The sequence below is a fragment of the Coturnix japonica genome, chromosome 2 (genome assembly GCF_001577835.2).
Source record: "Coturnix japonica isolate 7356 chromosome 2, Coturnix japonica 2.1, whole genome shotgun sequence".
In the NCBI taxonomy this organism is placed as follows: Eukaryota; Metazoa; Chordata; class Aves; order Galliformes; family Phasianidae; genus Coturnix; species Coturnix japonica.
In genome coordinates this window covers 37,092,037-37,114,310 of record NC_029517.1, presented here as the reverse complement: position 1 = coordinate 37,114,310, position 22,274 = coordinate 37,092,037, and the positions used below count along the sequence as shown (strand labels likewise).

Here is a 22,274-nt window from a genome sequence, read left to right as displayed (position 1 = left end):
AGGACAGAGCATTGCAAAACAAGGTTGAACTATGAAGGTCTGACAGAGAAGTCAGTGAACTGTGATAAAACCTCCATAAAGCTTTGCTGACTCAAGACAGCTAATTGAAAATTTATGCTATATGATTTGTTGATGGGATGTGAATATGCTTTGTACCCTGCTGGGCTGTGTTGGTTGTAATGCAATGCAGTCAGTATCTTTCTCTGGATAGGCTATTTTAAAGAGATGGACTTCTGAATATTGAAAATATATCAGCTTGAAATCTAGCCAATATGAAAATAAATCAGGATTAGTTGTGTAAATATTTTCTTGCTTTTTTTTTTTCTTCTTTTTTCTTTATATGTTACTATATGGACTACTTGGCAGTTCTCAGTGTAGAATGTCCTGAGAAGAATCATAGAAAATCAGAACAATAACACATGCAATGACTGAGATACCAGAAACTTTTAGGTCTTTGGGTTTCTTCTATGACTAAATAGCTTGGACTGCTAGTTCTAAGCCCCCTTTACCTCCCCAGCTGTTATGTTTTGATAGAAAAAATGTGATTATCCTGGGAAAATAGCACGTTACTACTTCTTTTCTTACGTAAGGCATTAATTGAGACTTGGCATAAGAAGGTAAGAGAACAGCCACTATCTGAAAGCGAAACTCTTAGATGTGGATGTATGTGTAGGAGTTAGTTGCAGGCAGTAAGCAGCTGGTGCCTTTGGGCAGTCTCCTTCAGCAGCCCGGTCTTTCCCAGGGGCTTGAAGTGTCAAATGTTATTGCTCAGAAGAAAGCTTGTAGCACATACTGTGCTTTTGCTAGGCTGGGAGATTGTTCAAATATAGGAAGAAATGGAGGTTCTTTCGCACCGTGACTGTGCCACACTGTCAGTGCATGAAGTCTGTTGGGACTGTCTCTTTTCATGCATGAGCTGTAATAGATGGTGCGGATGACTGTGAAAGTTGGTAGGAGGCTCAGGTGGGCCTTTCTTGGGCACAGATGTTCTGGTAGGAGTTCTGTGTTGAAGGATGAGTCACAGAAAATAGCAAGACCCACTAAGCAGGTGCGGGAGCAGCTTAGAACTGTTAGCCTGATGGCTTAGGTTCATGTCTTTTCTAGTTTCTAAATGGAAGAATTAATGTCTTGAGGAAAAAGGGATGAACAGATGCTGAATCTAGTCTTGATCTTTCCTATGTTCAACTGCCAGGTTGGCAGTTAACTCTGATGGGATATGAAGTAGGTGGCATGAATCCAACCGTCTTCTTTTTTGTTTTTGAAGGATCCCTCTCAATATTTTCCCCTTTGTCTGATCTTTTATTTGCTACTGTGACAGTGAGTGTAGGGTTGGGAGGTGTTCTAGGAAGTGAATTGGAGAAAATACTTGAAAGTAAAGAGATCAGCTGTAAAAATGCATTTTCTAATACTTAGAACTGGCCAGACAGACAGTTGGTTCCAGAGATTAGGCCAATGGTATGAAACCTTTTGGAATTCTCTTCTCCTTGAGCTTAAAACTGGGTTTTTCACTATTTATGTCTGAACAGATTGAACACTAGGGGTGTGCAATAGGTATCTCAACCAAGGGACTTGGACAGCTTAAATGGAACTGTCAGTGATAATAGAGAAAGCAGCTGGTACAGGAAGAATATACAGTATGGTTTCTCACAGATTGCATTTTTGAGACAGTGTCAGGATATCAAGAACAGATGTCTAAGAGACTGAAAATGCCTACTCTGCTCTCATATGTTGAGTTTTGACTTTCATTACATTCCCTTAACTGGATTTAGTTATTGGAATACTGAATTGTGCAGTTTTTTAAAGGAAAATTTAAGAATTATGGAACTGTAACCAAGCATTGGAAATCTGAAAACTGCCAGAGCTCTGCTAGTATTTAGTATATTTAGTGGCTTTTTATTTTTATTCTAATTTTTTTTTTTTTTTCCTTCTTTTATCGCTCTATTTCCTTGTCATTGCTTTTCATTTCATTCTGAGCAAAGAGGGGGCAGTGCTGGATCTGGTGTGAGTATAGAGAAGTGTATGAGGGAGGTAGTAGGGTGCCAAAGGGCTCTGCAGAACAGGAGTGACCTTTTGGTGTCAAATCATTGCTAGGAAAACATGTTAGCTTTTGCTCTTTAAGTTGAGAAATATTACTTCTTTACATTGTTCTCTTGCGAGAAATGATGTTTGTACAAAATAATGGTTTTTGGAAATGGCAGTTAAATGTATGACTTGCAGGTTCTGTTTTCATTTGAGACTTGCATTCCATTAGAGAATTCTGTTTTCTTCACTTGAGCATCTCCAGTTATAATGTCTCAGATACAACGAGTTGTTTTGTTGAGGAGTGGGGGAATAATGGTATATGTTCTGAATCGCTTATTTTCTGTTTGGGGCGTTAGACAAGAGAAATTAACAGCTAAGGAGCAACATCTGCTGAGTGTTTGTGAATAGTTTATACCATTTGGGAATAGAACAAAACTACAAAGAAGTGGTTAAATAGACAAGTACTTACTATAGTGTTGATTTTTGTCATAATTAGAGACAATGAAAATAGCTAGAGGGAAGAGCTTTATGAACTGTGTTTGAGGGGAAGAAAACGAATTCTAAGTCATTACATAGAACTTTTAGTGCAGTAGGATAGTTTTCCTTGTTCTGGATTTGATGTTGAAAGTTTCTGGTGGCTGAAGGAAAACATACTCTTGTTGCTTCTCCAGGGAAATGGGTGAGTTGTAATGACTTGAATTCCCTTTGGAATCTCCCTGCGGTGTTACCTGTTTTGACTGTGAGTGTTTGTGAAGGTCCTCATGTAGCCTAATCCCTCCAGCACTAAAAGTAAGACTTGAGCTTCTGACTGGTGCAGCTGGCGTACTCTGAGTGTAATGCAGATCTCTCAACTGAAGTTACCTCCCATTACACAGAGGATAAAAAGAGGCTTCTATTTTGCTATGATACTTAATACTGAAATGAAGAGCGTGCAACTCTGACCTGAGAGGAACTATTACTGTCTGGAGCTACAGTAGAAGCAGCTTCTGAATTGATGTTTTGTGTCTCACTGGGTTAATTGACTGTTCCAGGGTTTGATCTTCTATAGGTGATTGATAGGATGTGATTTTGTTTACATGATTAAAGGAAATTGGATTTGCTGTTGTATTTTCATTATTGGCAATATAGTGTTGAAATGTCTCCTGTTTTTTCTAAAATGATTTTTTTTTTTTTTTAAAAGAATGTTTTATATTGCAAGAAGAGGAATTAGCAAATAAATGATTATGAAAATATGAAAACAATTGTGACCATGCTCCATAGGAATTCAGCAACAGAGAAGCAGATTACAGTGATTACAAAGGTGGTGATCAAGTTTGGAGTCCTCCCCCTTGTGCTCCACTATTGCAATTGCTGTACAGTTCTTAATGCCTCCAATAGTCAAATGGGATTCGTAGTTAGGAGTTTCACTTGGAAACCCAAATGGTTTGCCAGAATTCATGCACTGACTACACTGTATACAAGGGGGTTGAATGTTAAGTGCTTATCTAAGCATTTAATCCTTTCGAAAACTGAGCTGGAACTAACAAAATCCTCAGAACAAAACTTCCCACAAACAAACAACACCACTACAAAAAGCAGAGCAGAAGTGAGAGCAAGTTCAAGCTGTACAAATCAAATGGAACTACTCTGACCCACTGCAGTGGAAATGCCAGGTCAGAGCCTGAACTGATGGTTGAGCACCAAGCGAGAAGGTGTGTCTAACACAGGGAGCTTAAGGACAAGCAGTGCAGCTGGGGGACAGGAAGGGATGGAGCCTACATCTGTCCCTCCTCACTTAGCAGCCGAGGGAGTCATATTGCTCTGGATACAGATTGCACTTGAGCTGTCACTGGTCATTGGAAGGGATGAGCAAATTTTCCTTTTTTTTTTACTTGCTATTGTTTTGTAGGGGTTGTATCCTACTAGAGGGCACTGCCATTGCCTTCTTTTGCCATACACCTGCTGATTCTCTTAGTAGATTTTGGCTGTTTGCATCTGCAGTATACATTGCCAATACTTAAGGTAACCAGAGCATCTGATAATGGAAACAGGAGATTAACAACCTGCTCCTAATAGTGTTACAAGACAAGGCTTTTAAAAACTTGAACTCAGAAACTGCTCATGGTCTGTAACTGAATGGTAAGTCTTGGGAATCTTGCTTTCTACATGATTGAAATCTACATGATTTGAAGCTGAGAATGCATACTGCTGGATGTTTGGGGGAGAAAGGAAGTACCTGCATCTTTCTGTCAATTTAAGGCTAATGGAAAGCAGTTTCTATAGTTTTGGTGAGACAGTGCAAAAGCTTATCGTCCTGGCTGTGTTCTTGGATTGTTCCAGTGGGTAAAAAGACTGTGCCTAAAGCACTTTCTTCCATATCAAAGCACTAGCATATTGCAGCAGTGAAGAATTTTAACTTCTGTTTTTTCAGTGCTTGATCATTGTCATTCATAACAGTTATGGCAAAGGTACTTGATTGTGTAGGAGGTTGTACTAAATTAGAAATCCCTGAATTGTTTTGTTATAACTAGCATGGTTATAACGCTGGAATAACAACAGAAATCACATTGTGCTTGTAAAAAGTTATTTGTGAGTCTGTTCCTGTTTGTAAAGCAGCCTGAATACTTTTGTGTTAACTCTTGTTAAATTTTATTGAAAATTACCTACTTGCTGGCTGCTCAGCAAATAGGGTTTTGACTGATTGAATAAGATATGACAGGGGATTTGACAGGAACATATGCAGTGTTGGAGGTCCATGCAAAATGCCATGTTTTCATGACTTTAAAATTGAAGTTGGTGTAGTAGTGAGTACAGTGGAATCTGACGTGGCAGGACTGATGATGCTGAGTGGTAAAAATTGTTCTTAATGTCTGTTTTCTTTGGTCATAAAAGATTCATATTAGTAAAGTGGTCGTTGGTGTGGGAGAGGCTGTTTTCAGCGTGGGAGGTGTTGCATGCAATTGCATGAAAGCTTATTTTCAGAAGTCTGGAATAGTTGAGGGTTCGCAGTGCAACAGTAAGTGAGCTTCACTGTGTGCAGGACAAACTGAAGTGAGTACTGCCATGTACCGTTACCAGCGCTTGAGATCTACTGCTGAAAACACTGGCCAATTGTTTCCATGTAATGCCAGTAGCTGGCAGAGGCAATGGATCACTGTCCGAACAGATGGATGATTCTATGAAGTTCCACTCCTACCTGAAGACTGACCTTGCAAGTTATGTGCCACCTTTTTCTTTAGCTAACAACATTTATTACTGTAGTTCTGCAGGAATGCCGTGCTCAGTATTACTGTTGGCCAGAAACGGGAACTGAAAAACTAAGGTGACAGACTGGTAGTTCTGATGTAACAGTGAATAGAGGAGGGCTTCTTCAGCTGAACTAGCCTTTTAAAGTGCTCATCCTCAGTTCTTATGGATGTTTATAGGGGTGGATAGCGATAGGACAAGGAAGAATGGTTTTAAACTAAGACAGGGGAGGTTTAGGTTAGATATTAGGAGGAAGTTTTTCACTCAGAGGGTGGTGACACACTGGAACAGGTTGCCCAAGGAGGCTGTGGATGCCCCATCCCTGGAGGCATTCAAGGCCAGGCTGGATGTGGCTGTGGGCAGCCTGGTCTGGTGGCTGTTGACGCTGCTCATAGCAGGGGGGTTGAAACTACATGATCTTTGTGGTCCTTTTCAACCCAGGCCGTTCTGTGATTCTTCCTTGAGGAACAAGAGTGAGAACTAGAATTGTTTTTCTCTAAAGTTTTCTAAGTGCAGCTCACTTTACTTTGCCCAATTATCTGAGATTTAGGAGGCGCATTGTTGTTCATTTTTGTACAATTGCTGTGGACTGTGGTGTAAACGTCCAAAATATTGTATTTCTGCTTAAAAATAAGTAACTCAGAGATTAAAAGATTAACATTAGATATTTGATATTTATATATATATATTTACTGTACATAAAGGAGTTCTCTGAATTTAGAAATAGTAGAGCTACTTTTTATTTTTTTATTTTTTTATTTTTTTATTTTTTTATTTTTTTTTAATTTTCAATGTAGTTGTTTTGGAATGGAATTATTCACATAGAATCTAAACAATTATAAGAAGATGGTTGTGTTGATTTCTTGTCTTCTTCCATAGAAATACATCACATACAAATTAGACGAAGTTCTTTACTAGGAGAGTGGTTAGGTCCTGGAACAGGCTGCCCAGGGAGGTTGTGGATGCTCCGTCCTTGGAGGTGTTCAAGACCAGGTTGGACGGGGCCCTGGGCAACCTGATCTAGTAAAGGTGTATGTTTGGTGGCCCTGCCAGGCAGGGGGGTTGGAACTACATGATCCTTGAGGTCCCTTCCAACACGGGTCATTCTGTGATTCTGTGAAGTGTAACTTTTGGAAGGGCTTTGGCTTCCAGCAGATGTCTATTCTTTGCAGTCTCATGCGGGTAACTTGCATAGACGTAAGATCTCCTACTCTCTTCCAAATAACACTATTTGAAAAGCAGATCAGTACAAGAGACACTGTCACCCTGCGTGAGTCCATCAATTTTAATTTCACTGGGGACAGGTTGCTTCATTGTTCTGCAGGGGCAATGATCTCTGGCAATGAAGTGGGAGCAGACTTAACAGCTTCTCCTGCCTGGAATACGTTAGTGGCACCTGTGATTTGGAACCTGCATGTATTCAGCAATAAAGGTGACTTTTGATGTTTTCGAATAGCGTCTGTCTGAAAACTTCCAAAATTTATGGGGTGTTTTAGCATCCTGTATGCCTTCGAGTATTTTCTTGCTTGTTCTACATGAATACATTTTTGTATTTATTCATGTATTGTCTTGTGGTAGTATTTCTGTCACATTATTCTTTCATGAAGACTACAGAAAGCTGGAATGAATATCTCTAGGCTCATATGACATCCTAGCTGTTTCTCATACATCAAAAGAAATAGGGGATACTTTTTCTACCTGCTGGTCATTTTTAAGCCTAGCAGAAGTGACATTAACCAGAATTTTACACAGTGTGCCTGAGAGCATAGAAAATACAGAATATACAAAATTTGTACTTTTAGGTTTAATTTTTCATGATATATAGGTTTTTATATTAGCGGATGGCGAACTGGATATGAAATAGATAATATAGGTAGAAAAGATTGAGGAAAATCTTGTTTAGTGTTTAGTCCTCTCTTTGAAGAAAAATACTCAGACCATATGCCATCGGCTGTGATTCTTAGTAGTGTTTAATATAGAAAAGTCTAAGTGGGATTAATAGAAGCATCACAGTTCTCTGCAGTTCTATCCATGCCAATAAATACAACAACGCATCATTACAACGGCCCTCAGATGATGTGGTTTTGCAAGGTTGTCTGGACTGAATTAAGAACACACTGTCACCTAGAGGTAGTAAACTTCTTACTTACTCCTCACTGCATTTACTTGTGGTCATGGGATTCCACTTATGAAAGTGACAACAAATAAGCTTGGCCAAAAAAAAAAAAAAAAAGATGAATAAACTGTAAATAAATATATCTTAAATGTTGATATCTATCTATAACAGTTAAATCTTGGCTGTCACCAGTAAGTGCTTGGTTTATTGAAGCTGCAGGAGAAAGTCTAATGTTCTGTATAACTTGAAAGAATAACATCGATGTATTGTCAAAATATAGTCCTGTGGTGATGATATATATATATATATATATTTTTTTTTTTTCCTCTGTCAGTCCTCTAATAAGCCTAGGAAGGGGTAACTAACTTGTTCTCATTTTAAGTTGTTCAAGATACTAGTTGATGAGCTAGTTTTGGTAAGAACTTGTAAAAAGAAAACTATCCTCACCATCTTACTGTTTAGCCCCTTGTAGATATAGTCCAGTAAAGGACTCTGTGCTTTGTTTTTGTTAGTGGTTGGAAGTCAAAGTGATGGTGTTTTATACTCAACTGCAGTGTCTTCAGATTTCTGTTTGCTCAGTTTTAGGTATATCTACTAAAAACCTTCTTGGCAGTTCCTGTGACCAAACCATTCTGCTTCTGTGCTCCTTAATTGTCACCTTCTTCTGCTCTATAAATTGTCCATTGCTTGTTGGCAGCAGAGCAGTTGTGATAAAACCAAGTCTCTGTCTCCATAAACCATTACATGAGTGACTGCTCTAATTAATTTTCAGTAATATCTTTCTAATGAAAACTTCTAGGTTGATGTCATCTTTTATTAAGAGATTCTATGAATCCCCTCTGACTTCTACTGCATGTTTAAATGTGAAGGAAGAACTAAGTAAGAGACAGTCCTACTATTCAACAGCTATTTTCTCCAGTAAGTGTTGTCTACAAAATAGAGCAGATTTTATAGTATAAAAGTTATAATTCAGTTGTGTGATTTAACTTTCCTGTGATTTCAGGGTTTTTACACTCTCTTAAAGTGACCCTGGTGTCCTGTAAGCAGTAAAAAAGAATTTTCTTGTGCTGGTATTTGCTCTCCATTCTTTATATGCTGGTCAACTCCCTGAAGTTCCTTGACTAACCACTGTGCTATACCCGTTTTAAGTGACAGGCTGTCACTGTAGCACATTTCAACTACACAGATGATTTCCATGGCTTTTAACAGTAAGACATTGCAGTCCAACTAACTTCTGAGTTAACAGATTCCTTGTCTCTGTGAAATTTGCTCAAACTATGATTGAACAGTATTTCTAATTTCCGTTCCCTTGCTGTTAAATTGAACAAAAATGCAGGCACTTTAAGTAGCTGAACTACTTGGGAGCTACTCTAATTGAAGTTAGAGTATTCTTGATATTAGAACCAGTGCTATTTGCAGTCCATTTTGTGGTCTTGATTACTTGAATAGTTTTGCAGAGTTCCAACTTGGAGGTGTTTGGGCTTTGGCAGCCAGCAATTGTCTCTTCCTCAGTGTCAGTGCTCTTGCTGCTGTTCAGGGTCACTCTCTGTGCCTTTGTTATTAGATTTATTAATGTTTCAGTCTTCATCATTAGTTTGGTGACATCCAAACTCATACCAGATCTGACGTAAAAACTCAGGCCCACAGTGGCTGTCCTATGCTTAGGTGCTTTTATGCATGAAACCAGTAATTTTTGATAGTGAAGGCTCTCAAAGTCAGCAGATGTCAGATGGGTGAAGGTGCCTCTATTAGGCAGGACATAATATCTAGATATCACAGCAATGCGGATTTGAGTTGGCCTTAATCCTTAAGGGTTGTTGGATAAGAGAAAGGAAGAGTTGGGAGGGAAAGGTTAGAGAAATATTAACCAGGTTTATTTCTGCAAATGTGGGTTGGATTCATCTTCGTCATGCATGCCGTAAGAGGGAACTGATAGGACAGTTAAAGATGGGGATGACTGGAAGGTATTGTGTAGTAGACACCTGTCATAAGTATTTACTGCTTCCTTCCTTCCTGTGTTTTCTATGCTTTTGGTAATAGTGTCTGCCTTGCTTAACATAGTTTAGAGTGCAGGCTCTGGTAGCTGAAAATGAAGAAGGGTGAGTGGGTATTTCAGTTGGATAGATGTTCTTAGTTTGCTTTCAGCAGCCTTTTTCTGCTGTGTGCATCTTTTGACGTCACTGGAGTTTACTAGCAATGAATAGCAGATGACTTAGATTACGGATGATACTGAGTAATTTGAGATAAATTGTGATTTAGACATGACTGTCTGACACAGGTTTGTGGGATGTGGTTTTCCTTAAACTTTTCTGCATGATCATGCTGATATAGACCTATGAGCAGTTAAGCGTCAGGTAATAGGGCATAAAAGATGTAATGCTGTTTTCTGTGTGTGCTCCTGCTTGTGGGATGCCCACCATTGCAATTGTGAATAAAATCTGCTTTTATCAGAGATACCATCCTGATAAATTATTTGGATATTTCCAACATTTTCAAAGCCCAACTCCCTTTCAGTTGTATTTTAGTTATTAGAATTAACGTGGAGTTGTTCTGTTCTTGTTTTGTATCAAAGTTCTTTTCCTTGTAAATGAGAATTTATTTTCCTATCTGCAAACTGTTTTTCACCTGCGATGTGAATCGAGCTGGATAATAATGTTGTAATCAAGGTTGCACTGGCCTGTTTATTCCTCCCAGTTATGTCACTGTTAGCCTTTTCTCTCTGATCTGCAATACAAAAGCGAAGTCTGCTAAATTATTAAGTAGTAGCAAATTTAGAACAAATTAAAGAAAAAAAAAAAAGAAGATGGGAAGGATTGTTAAATGACACAAATAGCATTGGGCAGCCAGCCAGTTCACTGGGGTGTGGTGTAAGCTCTAAGTGCTGCTTATGGTATCAATCCCAATTGTATACCTTCTGTTTATTTGTTTGCCATAAATTGCTGTCCCTCAGTGTGGTGATGCTGGATGTGCTGAAGCATGGATTAATACAGTTTATGTTCTTTTTCATAATCAGTATGAATTCCAAGCCTGATGAGTGAAAAATTGATGCATTATCTTTAAGGCTATATTTTCTTCACAGTCCTAAAAAGCAACCCCTGAGCAAGCCCCTTTTGAAATTAGAAAACTACGTAGTATTAGTTTATTATTACTGTATTCTCTTTTTACTTAAAATAAGGGCAGCTGACCATAGTCTGTTGCTGACTATAGAATTCATATTGTTGAACAGCGGAAGGCAATTGGCTGAGGAAGCAAAGGTTGAACTTATGAACTACTGATAGTGAATGTAACTTCTTTGGATGATGGGTGACATTTCTGTTTGTAAAGTGGGCTCAGTTAGAAATGTAGGAATTGACTGGGTCTTGGCAGAGCAGTAGAGATTTCTCTTGAGATTTTGTGGATCTGTGGTTAAAATCAAGAAGGACATGATAATCAGAAACAGGTCATCTCTTGGTTGTAGGTAATAATTCTATTTCTTATCTCCATTTTAGACATGTAGTACTTCCAAAAGTTCCCAGTTGTGGTTCATCTTGATTATAAACGGTTTATTGCTCCCCAAACTGAAATTACTGCTAGTTAAATTCTTGTTGATTGGGGAAGCAAAAGTAAGATGTCCGTAGTTCACTATAAAAGTGCATGTCACAGTAAGTGTGAAATCCAGTTGAAATTGTAGATTCGTACAGTGTTTGAGTCTCTTTTTTTTCAGCTCCACAAGTGTAGAAAGCATCATATTGTGCTTCTTAGTGCTCTTAACTTCCATGTGATTGTAGCTGTTGTATGTCTGATATTACATAACTCAGCTCTGCTACCTCCTGCCTGGCAGTTCTCTTAAGAGTATGCTGAAGTTTTCATCAGTGGTAATCTGTGAGTTAATTACAGAAAGACGATGTCCTGGGTAACTGTGTGCTCTATGAGCAAGCCCAGTAAAGTAATAGAGGAAAAGATGGCAAGATTAATCAGTTGTAAGGAAGTTAATGCTGTTATTTCCCTGGTGTGCAGAACAAATGACTTGTGGAACTCAAGTTATGAGATATCCTTCTTCTTTTGATTACAGTTAATCTGGCTTCTAAAATGGGACATGTACCATCATTTACTTCTCTCCTGCTTTATATATATTGCTTTTCAATTTTCAGTTAATGGAAGAATCTCGTCTCCATTTCTCCTGTGTTTTTCTGATAGTCTGGTCTGGATTATTTGTCTTATGACATAAGAAAATGTTTTTGAAGGCTGTTTCTGTTCTATTTTTTTTTTTCCTTGAAATCTTGTGTTGATTGAACATTTATCCCTCATTCCTTCTCTTAGCTCCTTTTTATCACTTTAATGTTTTTGCAAGTGTAATTTACCTGCCACTGTTTTATGACTATAGATGTCTTTGCAATTCCTTCTTTTTTTCTTTTTTCTTTTCTTTTTTTTTTCCCTGGGATGGCACTGTAAAAAAGGTGAGGAGGGGAATCATGCATCATATACTTACATTTCTGTTCAACTTGTGCAAGGTCACGGTTAGAACGGATGACTATGAAAAGTTCCTGAGTTGCTGGCCTCTCCGAAATGAGAGGAAAGCTATTTTGTTGACCTGAACAGTTTTTGCTGAGTGGTTAGGACTCCTCTTTCTATAGATAATTCTCTTTGCTTTTCTGGCTTTATAAGTTGTCTTCTGGGATGACAAAAGAAGGCAGAGTACTTGAAGAGCGCAATGCGAAGGCTTGTGAAAATTGGTTACTTTTTTTTCCATTTAGCATTACTGTTCAAACTGTACTGAAATTGTGCAGCATGCTTTTACAAGAAACTAAGAAAGCATCTAAAAGGCCTCATCCCTTCAGACAGCGGTAATGTTCTGTTTTTCTGAGGCTATGTATAAAATAGGTTATGGTTGACTTGGAGGTCAAATGATGCTAAGACTGTTATCATAAGGATGTGGAGGGATGCCGTCACCTCTGCATATGTGGAATTTTAAAAGTTACTACAGCAGGCTGTTATGGTGCTGGTGAAGGTGTACTCTGTACTTGAATGGCTGGTTTTCTTCTCTGGGGTGTCTTTAGGCAGTGCAAAGCGTGTCTTTGTGGAGCTTATGTTCATTCCGGGGGTGCTTTGCTGGTCTAATATGCAAAGACTTCAATTTTCAATTGAAATGCTCATGCTGTAGATGTAACTTAATAGACTCTGTTCTAATAGACTCAAAGGATCTTTTTTCCTTGGTGTTGATAGGAGGAAATTTTTTTTTTTAAATGCAATTGTTGCTTTTTTTTCTAAGCTGTGGAGATACAACGCATTACTGCGTGGGATGTAGTTGCTAAAAGATGGCCTGATAAGAGGAGTGAAGTAAGTGGGGCAGTTATCATGAGGATGTCACAGGCTTAGAATGGACTTTGCTATCTACAAAGGCTAGGCTTGTTTGCTGAATCTAAGTAAATAGAAAACTGAGAACTTATCAGTTGGATGGAGGGAAACACTTGCACTAGGGTCAAGTGGCCATATCATTTTCTCAGGGGTATAGCTTCACTTCTGTCTGCTTTATCCCTTTGAATATGTAACAGATATTTCTAAAGTGGACAAGGAAAACTAAGAGTAAGTGAAATGAAAATGTGCTATGAGATGTGCAGTCAGAATTTTGATCAGATGTTTTTCAATTCTGCTGTTTTTACCCACCGTTAAGTGCATCATTTCTCCCTACAGAGCAATCAGAAGAGAGTGAAATGCTTTGTAAGTGAGGAAGCGGTATTGGAAAATCATTTAAAAGTCAAACAAAACATGGAGATTATAGATTGGTGTAATAGATGGCAATAAGTTAATCTTTTCAAATGTTGGCAATTTCTGTTTAGAGCTCCCTTACTTTTAGCACTGCTGTTGAAAACATTATGGTGGTTGACATTCAGTTTGCCTTTACTCTAGTTGTTTTTATGCTGAGAAGATAAACTGCAGAGGGTAGGTGAAAAGATGATTCATGATTACAAGGAGAGAGTTTCCGTTTAGTGAGGGAAGGTTTGTGGAGATATGTATGGGAAATGGAGTCAGGGCAGAAGCATGGGGGTAGATGGTGCACTAGCTTAGGATTATTTGAAGCAAGGGTTGTTTATCTATGAATAAAGTAAAGGTGATCTTTATTCTGTTTTGGAGGTAGTGGGAGTAGAGTAAAGGTGACAAAGGATGCTTGCCCAAGCAAAACGTCTCAAACTCTGAAGATCTTGGGCAGTGGTTGCATATTATACCTAAACTTAGTTTGGAAAAAGAGAAACAGGGATTAACAACTGGAACCTCAGTAGGCTATGAAAACAATTCCGTAAATATTATGTGATGGAAAAGCTTAAAGGTGTTCTTAGTATGGAAATACTGAAGAAAGGGCTAAAACAATATGACACTTTCAAAATAAATTAATAACCTGAGCAAATTTGGGGTATGCAAAACAACAAGTCTGATCAGTCAGAGTTTCTGAAATACTGAACAGAGGTTTGTATTAAGTATGCTTATCCTATCCACAGGAACAGTAGCAAATATGTGTACCAAATGCCTGCATTAGTGTTATTTGTCAATTTGTTTGGGCTGCTTCAAAGTTTTTTTTTTTAACTTTATTTTTTTGTGGAAGTAAGCAGGTAGGTTATATGTACATCATATTCACTCTAGACCGTTGGGAATCACAGCAGACAGTCATTCATGTGAGCTAAGGTTTTCGGTCCCTTCTTGGCAAAGAGTTAAATTGTTGATTTACTTAATTACATGTATGATTCCTATAGGAAAAGGCAATTTAAGATATGTGCTGTTGTGCGAGATGGCTATATTTAAAATAATGTTTCTGTCTCACTTGAACAGCACAATTAGTTTTATTTCTATGGTCTTATGGTCCTAGCAGTTAATTTATTGTAGGATGGCTGGGGCCAACCGAAGATGAGTGAGTGAAGACCGAAGTAGAATAATGTTGGTTGCTTACTCTTTAGCAGAAGGCTATTGCTCCTTCCCTTTCCCAAACAGCTATATTAGAGCATGATTTTTCATACCATAGAAACAATAGATGTTTGGCTTAATGAGTCTAGATATGAGTAAGGACTCTGATGTTTGTACTCATTTGTTTCTAAGTGTATTTGTTTATTTTTTATTACATGAAACATTTGTTTTCTCTGTTTCAACCTCCCAGACCTTTCCTCAGAATCCTGAAAAAAACATTCTATGAATAACTAATTTGGAAATCAGACGATCATCAAACATAGAGTCAATCATAGAATCATAGAATTATCTGGGTTGGAAAAGACCTCAAAGATCATCAAGTCCAACCGCAGCCTAACCATAGTACCCTAACTCTAACAACCCTCTGCTAAATCATATCTGCTAAATCATAAACCACATCCAAATGGCTCNCACATCCGGGGATGGTGACTCAACCACCTCCCTGGGGAGCCTATTCCAGTGCTTAACTACCCTTTCTGTAAAGAAGTGTTTCCTAACGTCTAGCCTAAACTTACCTTTTCCCCTCGTCCTGTCACTTGTCACCAGTGAGAAGAGACTTGCCCCGCTCTCACTGTAAGCATCCTTCAGATACTGGAAGAGAGAGATAAGGTCTCCCCTCAGCCTCCTTTTCCCCAGACTAAACAGCCCCAGCTTTCTCAACCTCTCTTCATAGGGTTCTGTACCTTCTGCTCGCTTGTTGTTTTTTTTTTTGCTCCTGTGTCTTAGCTGTATTGTAGATAGCCACTTGTACTTCCTCACCAGTGCTTAATGGGAACTGAATGTTCAATTTTCTTTGTTCAACTTTCAGAACTAAAACCATAACAGTTCTGTGTGAAATGCGATCACAGAAGTGAAAATATCATCATTTTAATTGTGCTCATCCTTCTGCAAAAAGAGCTCCTCCTTTTCTGAAGGCCATTTGCAAGGAATTAGCATATATATCAAGGTTATAAACACAAGGGAAAAAAAGCAACCAACAAAAGAGAAACTGTCTAATATCTTCAGTGCATCTCTTCAGTTAAATCTTTCTTTACTTGCTCTTGTGAGTTGTGTGAACCTCACTGTTAGTCTTAAAGAAACCCGTGCAGAAGAATAAAATGTCCTTAAGAAAAAACACCCCAAGCCTCCAAAACAATTACTAGTCAAAATAATATTACCTTATAAAATCGGCTGATTTATCGAAAGTGGCTTAACCTTGTTTGTTTATGACTTTTTTTTTTAAAGATAGGTCTGTGTTTCTCTCAGTAACTGCTTGAAAAACCCTTTCACAGAAACATTTTATTTCTTTGAACAGGTACTTTGTGCTGGATTTTGAGACGGGAATTCTGCAGTATTTTGTGAATGAACAAAGTAAAACCCAGAAGCCTCGAGGAGCCTTGTCTTTAGCTGGAGCTATAATATCACCCAGTGATGAAGTACCACACATGTTGGTGGTCTACTCAGCCAACGGAGAGATATTTAAGCTGAGAGGTAGGTACAGTGCTGTTTAAACTACCGTCTGCGTTGCTCTTCCTTTCTTGCTTCTGCATCTCCTATCTCTTACTTCCTGTACTGTCAGGAGGTAGTAGTGGTTGCATAGCTGTATTCTTGCATACTATGCTGTAAAACATGATGGAATAGTAATGTGGAGTACGTGTACGGAAGTGTAAAGGAAGGCAAATGTTATCATTTTAAGTTTGGAACTGAAACACAATATCAAGCAAGGAGAACTTCTGCTAAAATGTTTTGGAATTTGCAGTTAGAAATCATGAATGTGCATGTTCGGTTCGTCATGCTTTTTCACTTGAGATTTTTGGATACTTAAAGCATACTGCTTTTAGCGCAGTGAGATTTAAGGACATAAATAAAATTAATAGATTCTATAACGAGTCAATAACCACTGAGATATTTAATAGTCAAGGAAGTAGGAAAGAATATTTACTGAATGTATCCAATTCTGCACTGGTATTCCTAATTACCATCTTAGTAGTTTGATTTTTTTAAAAAAGATAAGCACAAATCTCTCCTAAGTGTATTTTACTAGCGTTATACAGGAGCTGTCTAATATAGAAAGCATAATTCTCAATTTTTAAACCTGTTTTTCAAAGATAGTCAGGGGACATTGTATCACTTAGAGGCATATCAGCAAAATAAAGTTGTTAAGAGATGTTCAGTTGAACTACACTGAAGAAGAGCTGAAGTGTCTGCAGAATTTGTAGCTTGTCTGATTGACAGGCTTGGATATAGTTTTCACATACTTGAATGCTGTGGTACGGCCTTTGTTCTTCATGGACAGTGATGATTAAAGGAAAAGTTGAAAGCCATCTTGAGGTCCTTCTGCTTTTAATAGTGTCTGAGACTAGTAAGGAGTGTCTCAAATCAACATGAGACAAATAACAACTGGTAGAGATAACCATGAAGAAGTGTCATAAGCTTATTGATTCCAGCTGGCTACAGCATCTTAAGTTGAGATTGAGATGTATAATACTTCAGAAATTGCACATATTTAAACTAGAGTAAACTAGAATGTACAGTCTTAATCAGTGAATAACCCTCCTCTCTCTTTCTTCCTTCCCTGTTCTTGTCTCCTTCTCCCTTCATCTTCTGTATCCCAAAAAATAGTGCATGTGTGATCCCTTGCATTCTCTTGCTTCTGTTTTAGCTGCTGATGCAAAGGAGAAACAATATTGGATCAATCAGCTTCGATCCTGTGCCAAACACCACAAGGAAGGTAATTCGAAGGTAAATAATTAAGAGGAGAAGTAATGACTGTTTTAAGTGGCGTAGGGGTGGAACAGAAATACCTGGATGATAGACTGGCTGCTGTAATTTGTATTTGTGTTCAGGTATTTCTGAATGAAAGCAGCAAACTTTAATTCCTTGCTATCTGGAACAGCGTTCTTTAAGTCAGTTGGGTTTCTTTCTTTTTAAATAAACATTGTCCAATTTGTGGAAAATTCATGAAGTGCATTTTGGATGCTGTCAATAGATGGTTATTGAAAAATTGACCATTCATTAATGGTGTGATATGTTGATTAGTATTTCCAGTTTAATGGCTCTTATTAAGAAGCTTCATGTATATGTTAGCAGTGGTCAATTTTACGACTTCTTTCACAAATCTGGGAGATGTTGTCATATGAAGATTAATATGAATTCCTGCTCTTCAGAAGTGATGTCTGAATTTTTCTCTGCAAACAGACAAATGTTTTGAACAGGTACTTTAAAAAGAGCAGAATGATGAGTTGAGAGTGTTCCCTGCCTCTCAGCAGAAGTGGTTTTAATCTGTTTCAATTCCTTTGCACCTTAAAGGTGGGAGAGATTACAAAATAGATAAAAACAATTTGAGGAACAAGTTGTTATTGTATTTATTTCGTGTGCTTTTAGTGTATGTACTGAAGACACTTAAAAACAACCAGCAATTTCTGTTCCTGCATTTGGTCTTTTAAACAGTTTTGTTAATATATTTACAAGAATGAAAAGATTGCTTTCCTGCTGCCAATTGCTTGCTATATAAATAAATAAATGCATTTAACTTCGATTGGAAAGGGCTGTGCCATACCCTGCCAAAACGTATTTATCGTATGTTAGCTGAACAGCTGGATGATATTGTTTTTAAGGGAATGGCATTCACTACAGTGTCTGAAGTAAAATAGAAACGTTTTTATCTTCTTTCTTTGACTGATGGTGATTTGTTGGGAAGTCATTCTGGTTGAGTAAAAGCCTTTTCTGAGGAAAATTAGTAACTTAGTTTTTCATTAATCTCTTTTACTCCTTATGACAGGCATTTAAATATTGTTCTTGTGTGACTGTGGCCCGGTGCTATTCTCAATATATTTTGTTTATATGTACTGTATTGTACCATCATGTTCTCTAATAATATCTTATAATAATCTTATAGTAATTTTGGTAATCTCCTTGAACCCCTTGTGTTCCTGTACTGAAATTTCTCAGAAGTCCTGCAGGTGTAAGCAACCACATAGTTAAATCCGAATCTGATTATATCCCTTTCTCATATAAATGTTGTGTTCTTATTACAGCAGAAAAATGTTGTATGAAAATGTTGCTTGCGTACTTACTGAATGTAGTCCAAAGGTGAGCTGCATAACTGAGAAGTAGGCATTATATAAGCTAAGTCTGTTGCTGTGTTTTAATTAAATTTTACATCCTAATGACAAAAAAAGCAATAAAAGGATAATGTCCTGGCAAATAATACCCATGCTGTAGGATAATTCCAGTGTTCTCCATATTCCCATACAAGTTTCATTTTGCTTAATTACAGAGTGCTTAGCCTCCAGAGAGTGCCAGATCACACTCGTTGGAAGAAGTCATCTGTGTCTAGATAGGATTGCTGCTTTTTTTTTTTTTTTAAAGACTATTCTAAATCAATTGGATTGTCCATGTCTTAATTAAAGTCAAATTGGAGTTCAGAGAGAAAGTAAATTCGAAAAGTAGGCCCATGCATGAATTTTTTCTGGTAAATTCCAAGAATTTTATATCCATGAATTATCCAAAGCTTGTTTATTTCTCAATTTCTTTTCTCCTTTTCTTGAATGTTTGATGATGGTGGCTATAAAATCACTACAAATACACAGAGAGCTTTTATGCAACTCAATTTCAGCATACGTTATGAGTTATATATGCCAGTCCAACAACTCTTGTATTTCTCAGTGTGTATCAGGAGTATGGCAAGGAACAAAAATTTGTGAAGCAGCTTGTGCCTTGAAGAGTGGTAAGCTGGAAACTCTCAGCTTAGGCTTATGGAAAAACAAAGGGCTAGACTCATTGTTCTAGTGCTCAGCTCAGAGCTGAGCAGTGAGCTGCTGGAAATGATGTGTACTACTTCCTCTACAGATGGAAAAATGACTGTCAGATCTTTGCAGACTCTTCTTCAGTTTTCTCAGGTTTCTTTTTGCCTTTAGTAATGAATACAACAGACTTGACTTTTGCTTTCCAAATGGAGTACACAATGCGTGTTTTTAACATGCTCAAGTTAACTTTCCATAAAGCCAGGCTAGTGAAGGTTTCTATCTTTGATTCTTAACATCAAAACTCTTTTTCTTTTCAGCTAGTTTACTCTTCCCTCCTCTCTTGTATGCTTTTCCACATCTCTCTTTCTTTATCTGGAGAACTGAAATAAAGCACCACACTTCTAATTAAAACATGCTTTGGAAGTAGTCATTGTAGTGAGGCTGAGAAGGAAGCACTGCTTGGCCGTAGATATGTACTTTTCACTTCCCTTTGGAACTTGCATGAAGATAGAGTTGCTTACATCCCTGGTTTCTAAATCTTTGAAAGAAGTCTTGGGAAAAAAAAAAATTCAGGGCTGAATATAAACATGCTGAAATGATTATTGACCAATAAAATATTTTTATGAGCAAATAAACATGAGTCTTTTGCTTAAAAGCAGACGAATGTATTGCCTTACCTAAAGATGATAAAGCATGGTAATAATCTGTCAGACGAGTTACTGCTGTAGATGGAGCTCTACACAATCACGCAAAGGAGCCCATAAGCTCATCATTTTTCAGTGCTAGAATTTGGATTTTATGTAGTTTGTCATTTGCATTTTAATATTTCTGAATGATCAGAATGTAGTTTAACCAGATCTGTGCATATTCTTCTTCGATATTTACTTACTTAGGATACATTGTCGAAAGAAATAGATGGGAATTAAAATACCGAATGGTGGTGTCTCAGTTGTAATTACTTTTTGACTGCGTGAGTTCTCATTGCTTTAAAGCTGTACACGGGGATTTGTGCTGTGCTGTATATGTATACAGAGGAGTAGAGGAATGTCATTTCAGTATTTATTATTCTGTAGAAAACATCTGTGGCACAGTGCCTCTGAAGCAGATGATGATTATCATCCATAAACAGATACGACAATTCACTTCAAAAATTAGTTTATTGATCTCTGGAACATTGCATTTGCTTTTGAAAATAAACAAAACTGTTTGCTTCTTGTAAACGCTGGAAAACCCTTCTCTGTGAGGAGAAAGTATAATCTCTGGGGAAAGTGAGTCATGAAACATTAGCGTGGTTGAAGCATTAGTATAGCTGGAACTTTCTGTTCTAAGGTTACATTATTTAATTGTTGGGATTTTTCATATCTAAATGGAAGCAGTCAGTGTATTGCTTTTTTCTCTTGGAGATGGACAGTCAAAATAAGGAGCTTACCCCAGGACTATATTAGCTAGGCATACTTTAGAGAGTTTTAGGTAATAAAACAAGGATGAATGTGAGTACAAATAACCTTTTATTGTCTTCTATATTTTTTTTTTATTGGGTTCATTTTATTAGCAGGCAAAGTGTTGGAGCCATGATAAAGCATAGCCTCAGGAAAGGGTATTTGTAATCCCTTTCAGATGCTTCAGCTTCTGAGTTTCCTGGCTTATTACTTGTGCCATACATTACTAATTGTTGAAGAGCTTGTGTCTTAATTTCCTCTGTTTGTCTTTTTCTTTTTTATTATCTATCTACTTGCAAGCCAGAAAGCAATAGAACCAAAGAAAAAATCTATGATAATAGAGGAGAGAGCAGGAGATTAGGAGCAAAGATCTGTCAGTTACTGTCACTGCTTTGATTTCCTGTGAGAGTGAATTTAGGAAAACGAGTGTTGCAGTATGATGTGTAATTAGATTGCTTTGGGCTGTTAAAATCATGATTTTAACATTTTTAACAGGAACAAAAAAGTTGGTTTTTGAACAGCTGTGTCTAAATGCAAAAGAGATGCCTTTCATCTCCAGTTTTTAATTTGCAGAAGTTCTGCAAAAGAAGAGTCAAGTACTTGGCTGGGATGTAAGTGTTGACAATGTGTTGTAAAATTTGAAAGTACATGAAGGGCTGAGTGTGTGATTCCTGGAAAGGTCTCTCTTGGAATTTGTGGGAAGAATCTGGCAGGAGTTGGTTACCAGCCCCATGTCCTTGGGCTGAGTAGGCACAGTTCTCTGCTGCTGGTACAGATGACTGGGGCAGGTCTACTGCTTCCCACTGCTTAGGAGTGCAGTTCCATTTCAAATGGTTTTCTTGTGTGATTGTAGAAACTGCCTACTGCAAACATTCATCTGCATTTTGCATCTTTAAGTGCTTTGCGCTTACTAGTACCAGTTCCTTGCAGTTCTGTGTCATTTTGATCATTGCTTAGGTTTTGCACTGATTTCATGAATTAAGTTATGGAATAGAAGAAAGGTTACTTGCAAGTTGAAATTTTATGTCTGTCTTTGGGGTGAGCCTGGGGTGAACTTTCTGGGTCCTAGTGTAGAGTTCAGTTAGGTTCTGAATATTATGGACATCCTGTAATAAATAATTCCAAGATTAGATGCGAGAGGGTTTGTGTGGTGGGCTGATGGAGTTTTATAGCATATTGATTGGAAAGGCATAGAATTGATGTTCTGAGAGGGAAAGGACAGGTTAATAAAACACACCCATAAGCAGAGATGATCTCTGCAAAGATCTTGTAGCACTGTTGTAGGGCAAGGCATTCAGCTGAACACCAGGCAAACCTGGCAGTGTGATTATAGTTAGCCCTTGTCAGGTTGTCATATTGTATGCATAGAGATTTGGGGTGACCTGTTGTTACTCTGTTGGTACAGCCTTTCTTGTACCACTTGCTACTGAAACTGTAGATGTGTTGTGTTTTGCCAGTTCTCCCTTCTGTTTCACTGGGATTATTTTGACTGCTGTTTTTTCTGAAAGCTTGATCTTTCTCATTCCTTCCTGATTCTGTGTTTAAACAGAATTTTCCATATTTATTTTATATTTCTTTTGTTGTTTGCGGATCTATAACTTATTTTTCCCCAAAAGAAAATAAAAACATAATAAAATTGAACTTCTCATAGAGTGTTGCTTTCCTTCAAGTTAAACTAATGGCTGGACTCACTGTTTTAAATTGCTGCTGCTTATCTTACTTTTGTGATCAGTTTGGCTATGTGAAGGTAGCAGGCATGGATTATTTTCATATTGTGATAGCATGATGCTAGAACTTCAGTGATTCTCAGAA

The 22,274-nt window shown here is 37.7% G+C and overlaps 1 protein-coding gene across 2 annotated transcripts in view; it reads left to right on the top strand.

Moving 5' to 3' along the window:
• OSBPL10 (oxysterol binding protein like 10) overlaps positions 1-22,274 on the top strand; it is a 91,851-nt gene that overhangs the window by 11,517 nt on the left and 58,060 nt on the right. For both annotated transcript variants that reach the window (XM_032442363.1, XM_015853901.2), the window contains exons 2-3: positions 15,591-15,766; positions 16,938-17,017. In XM_032442363.1, coding sequence (XP_032298254.1) covers positions 15,591-15,766; positions 16,938-17,017 — 256 coding nt within the window. The remainder of the gene's footprint in view (positions 1-15,590; positions 15,767-16,937; positions 17,018-22,274) is intronic.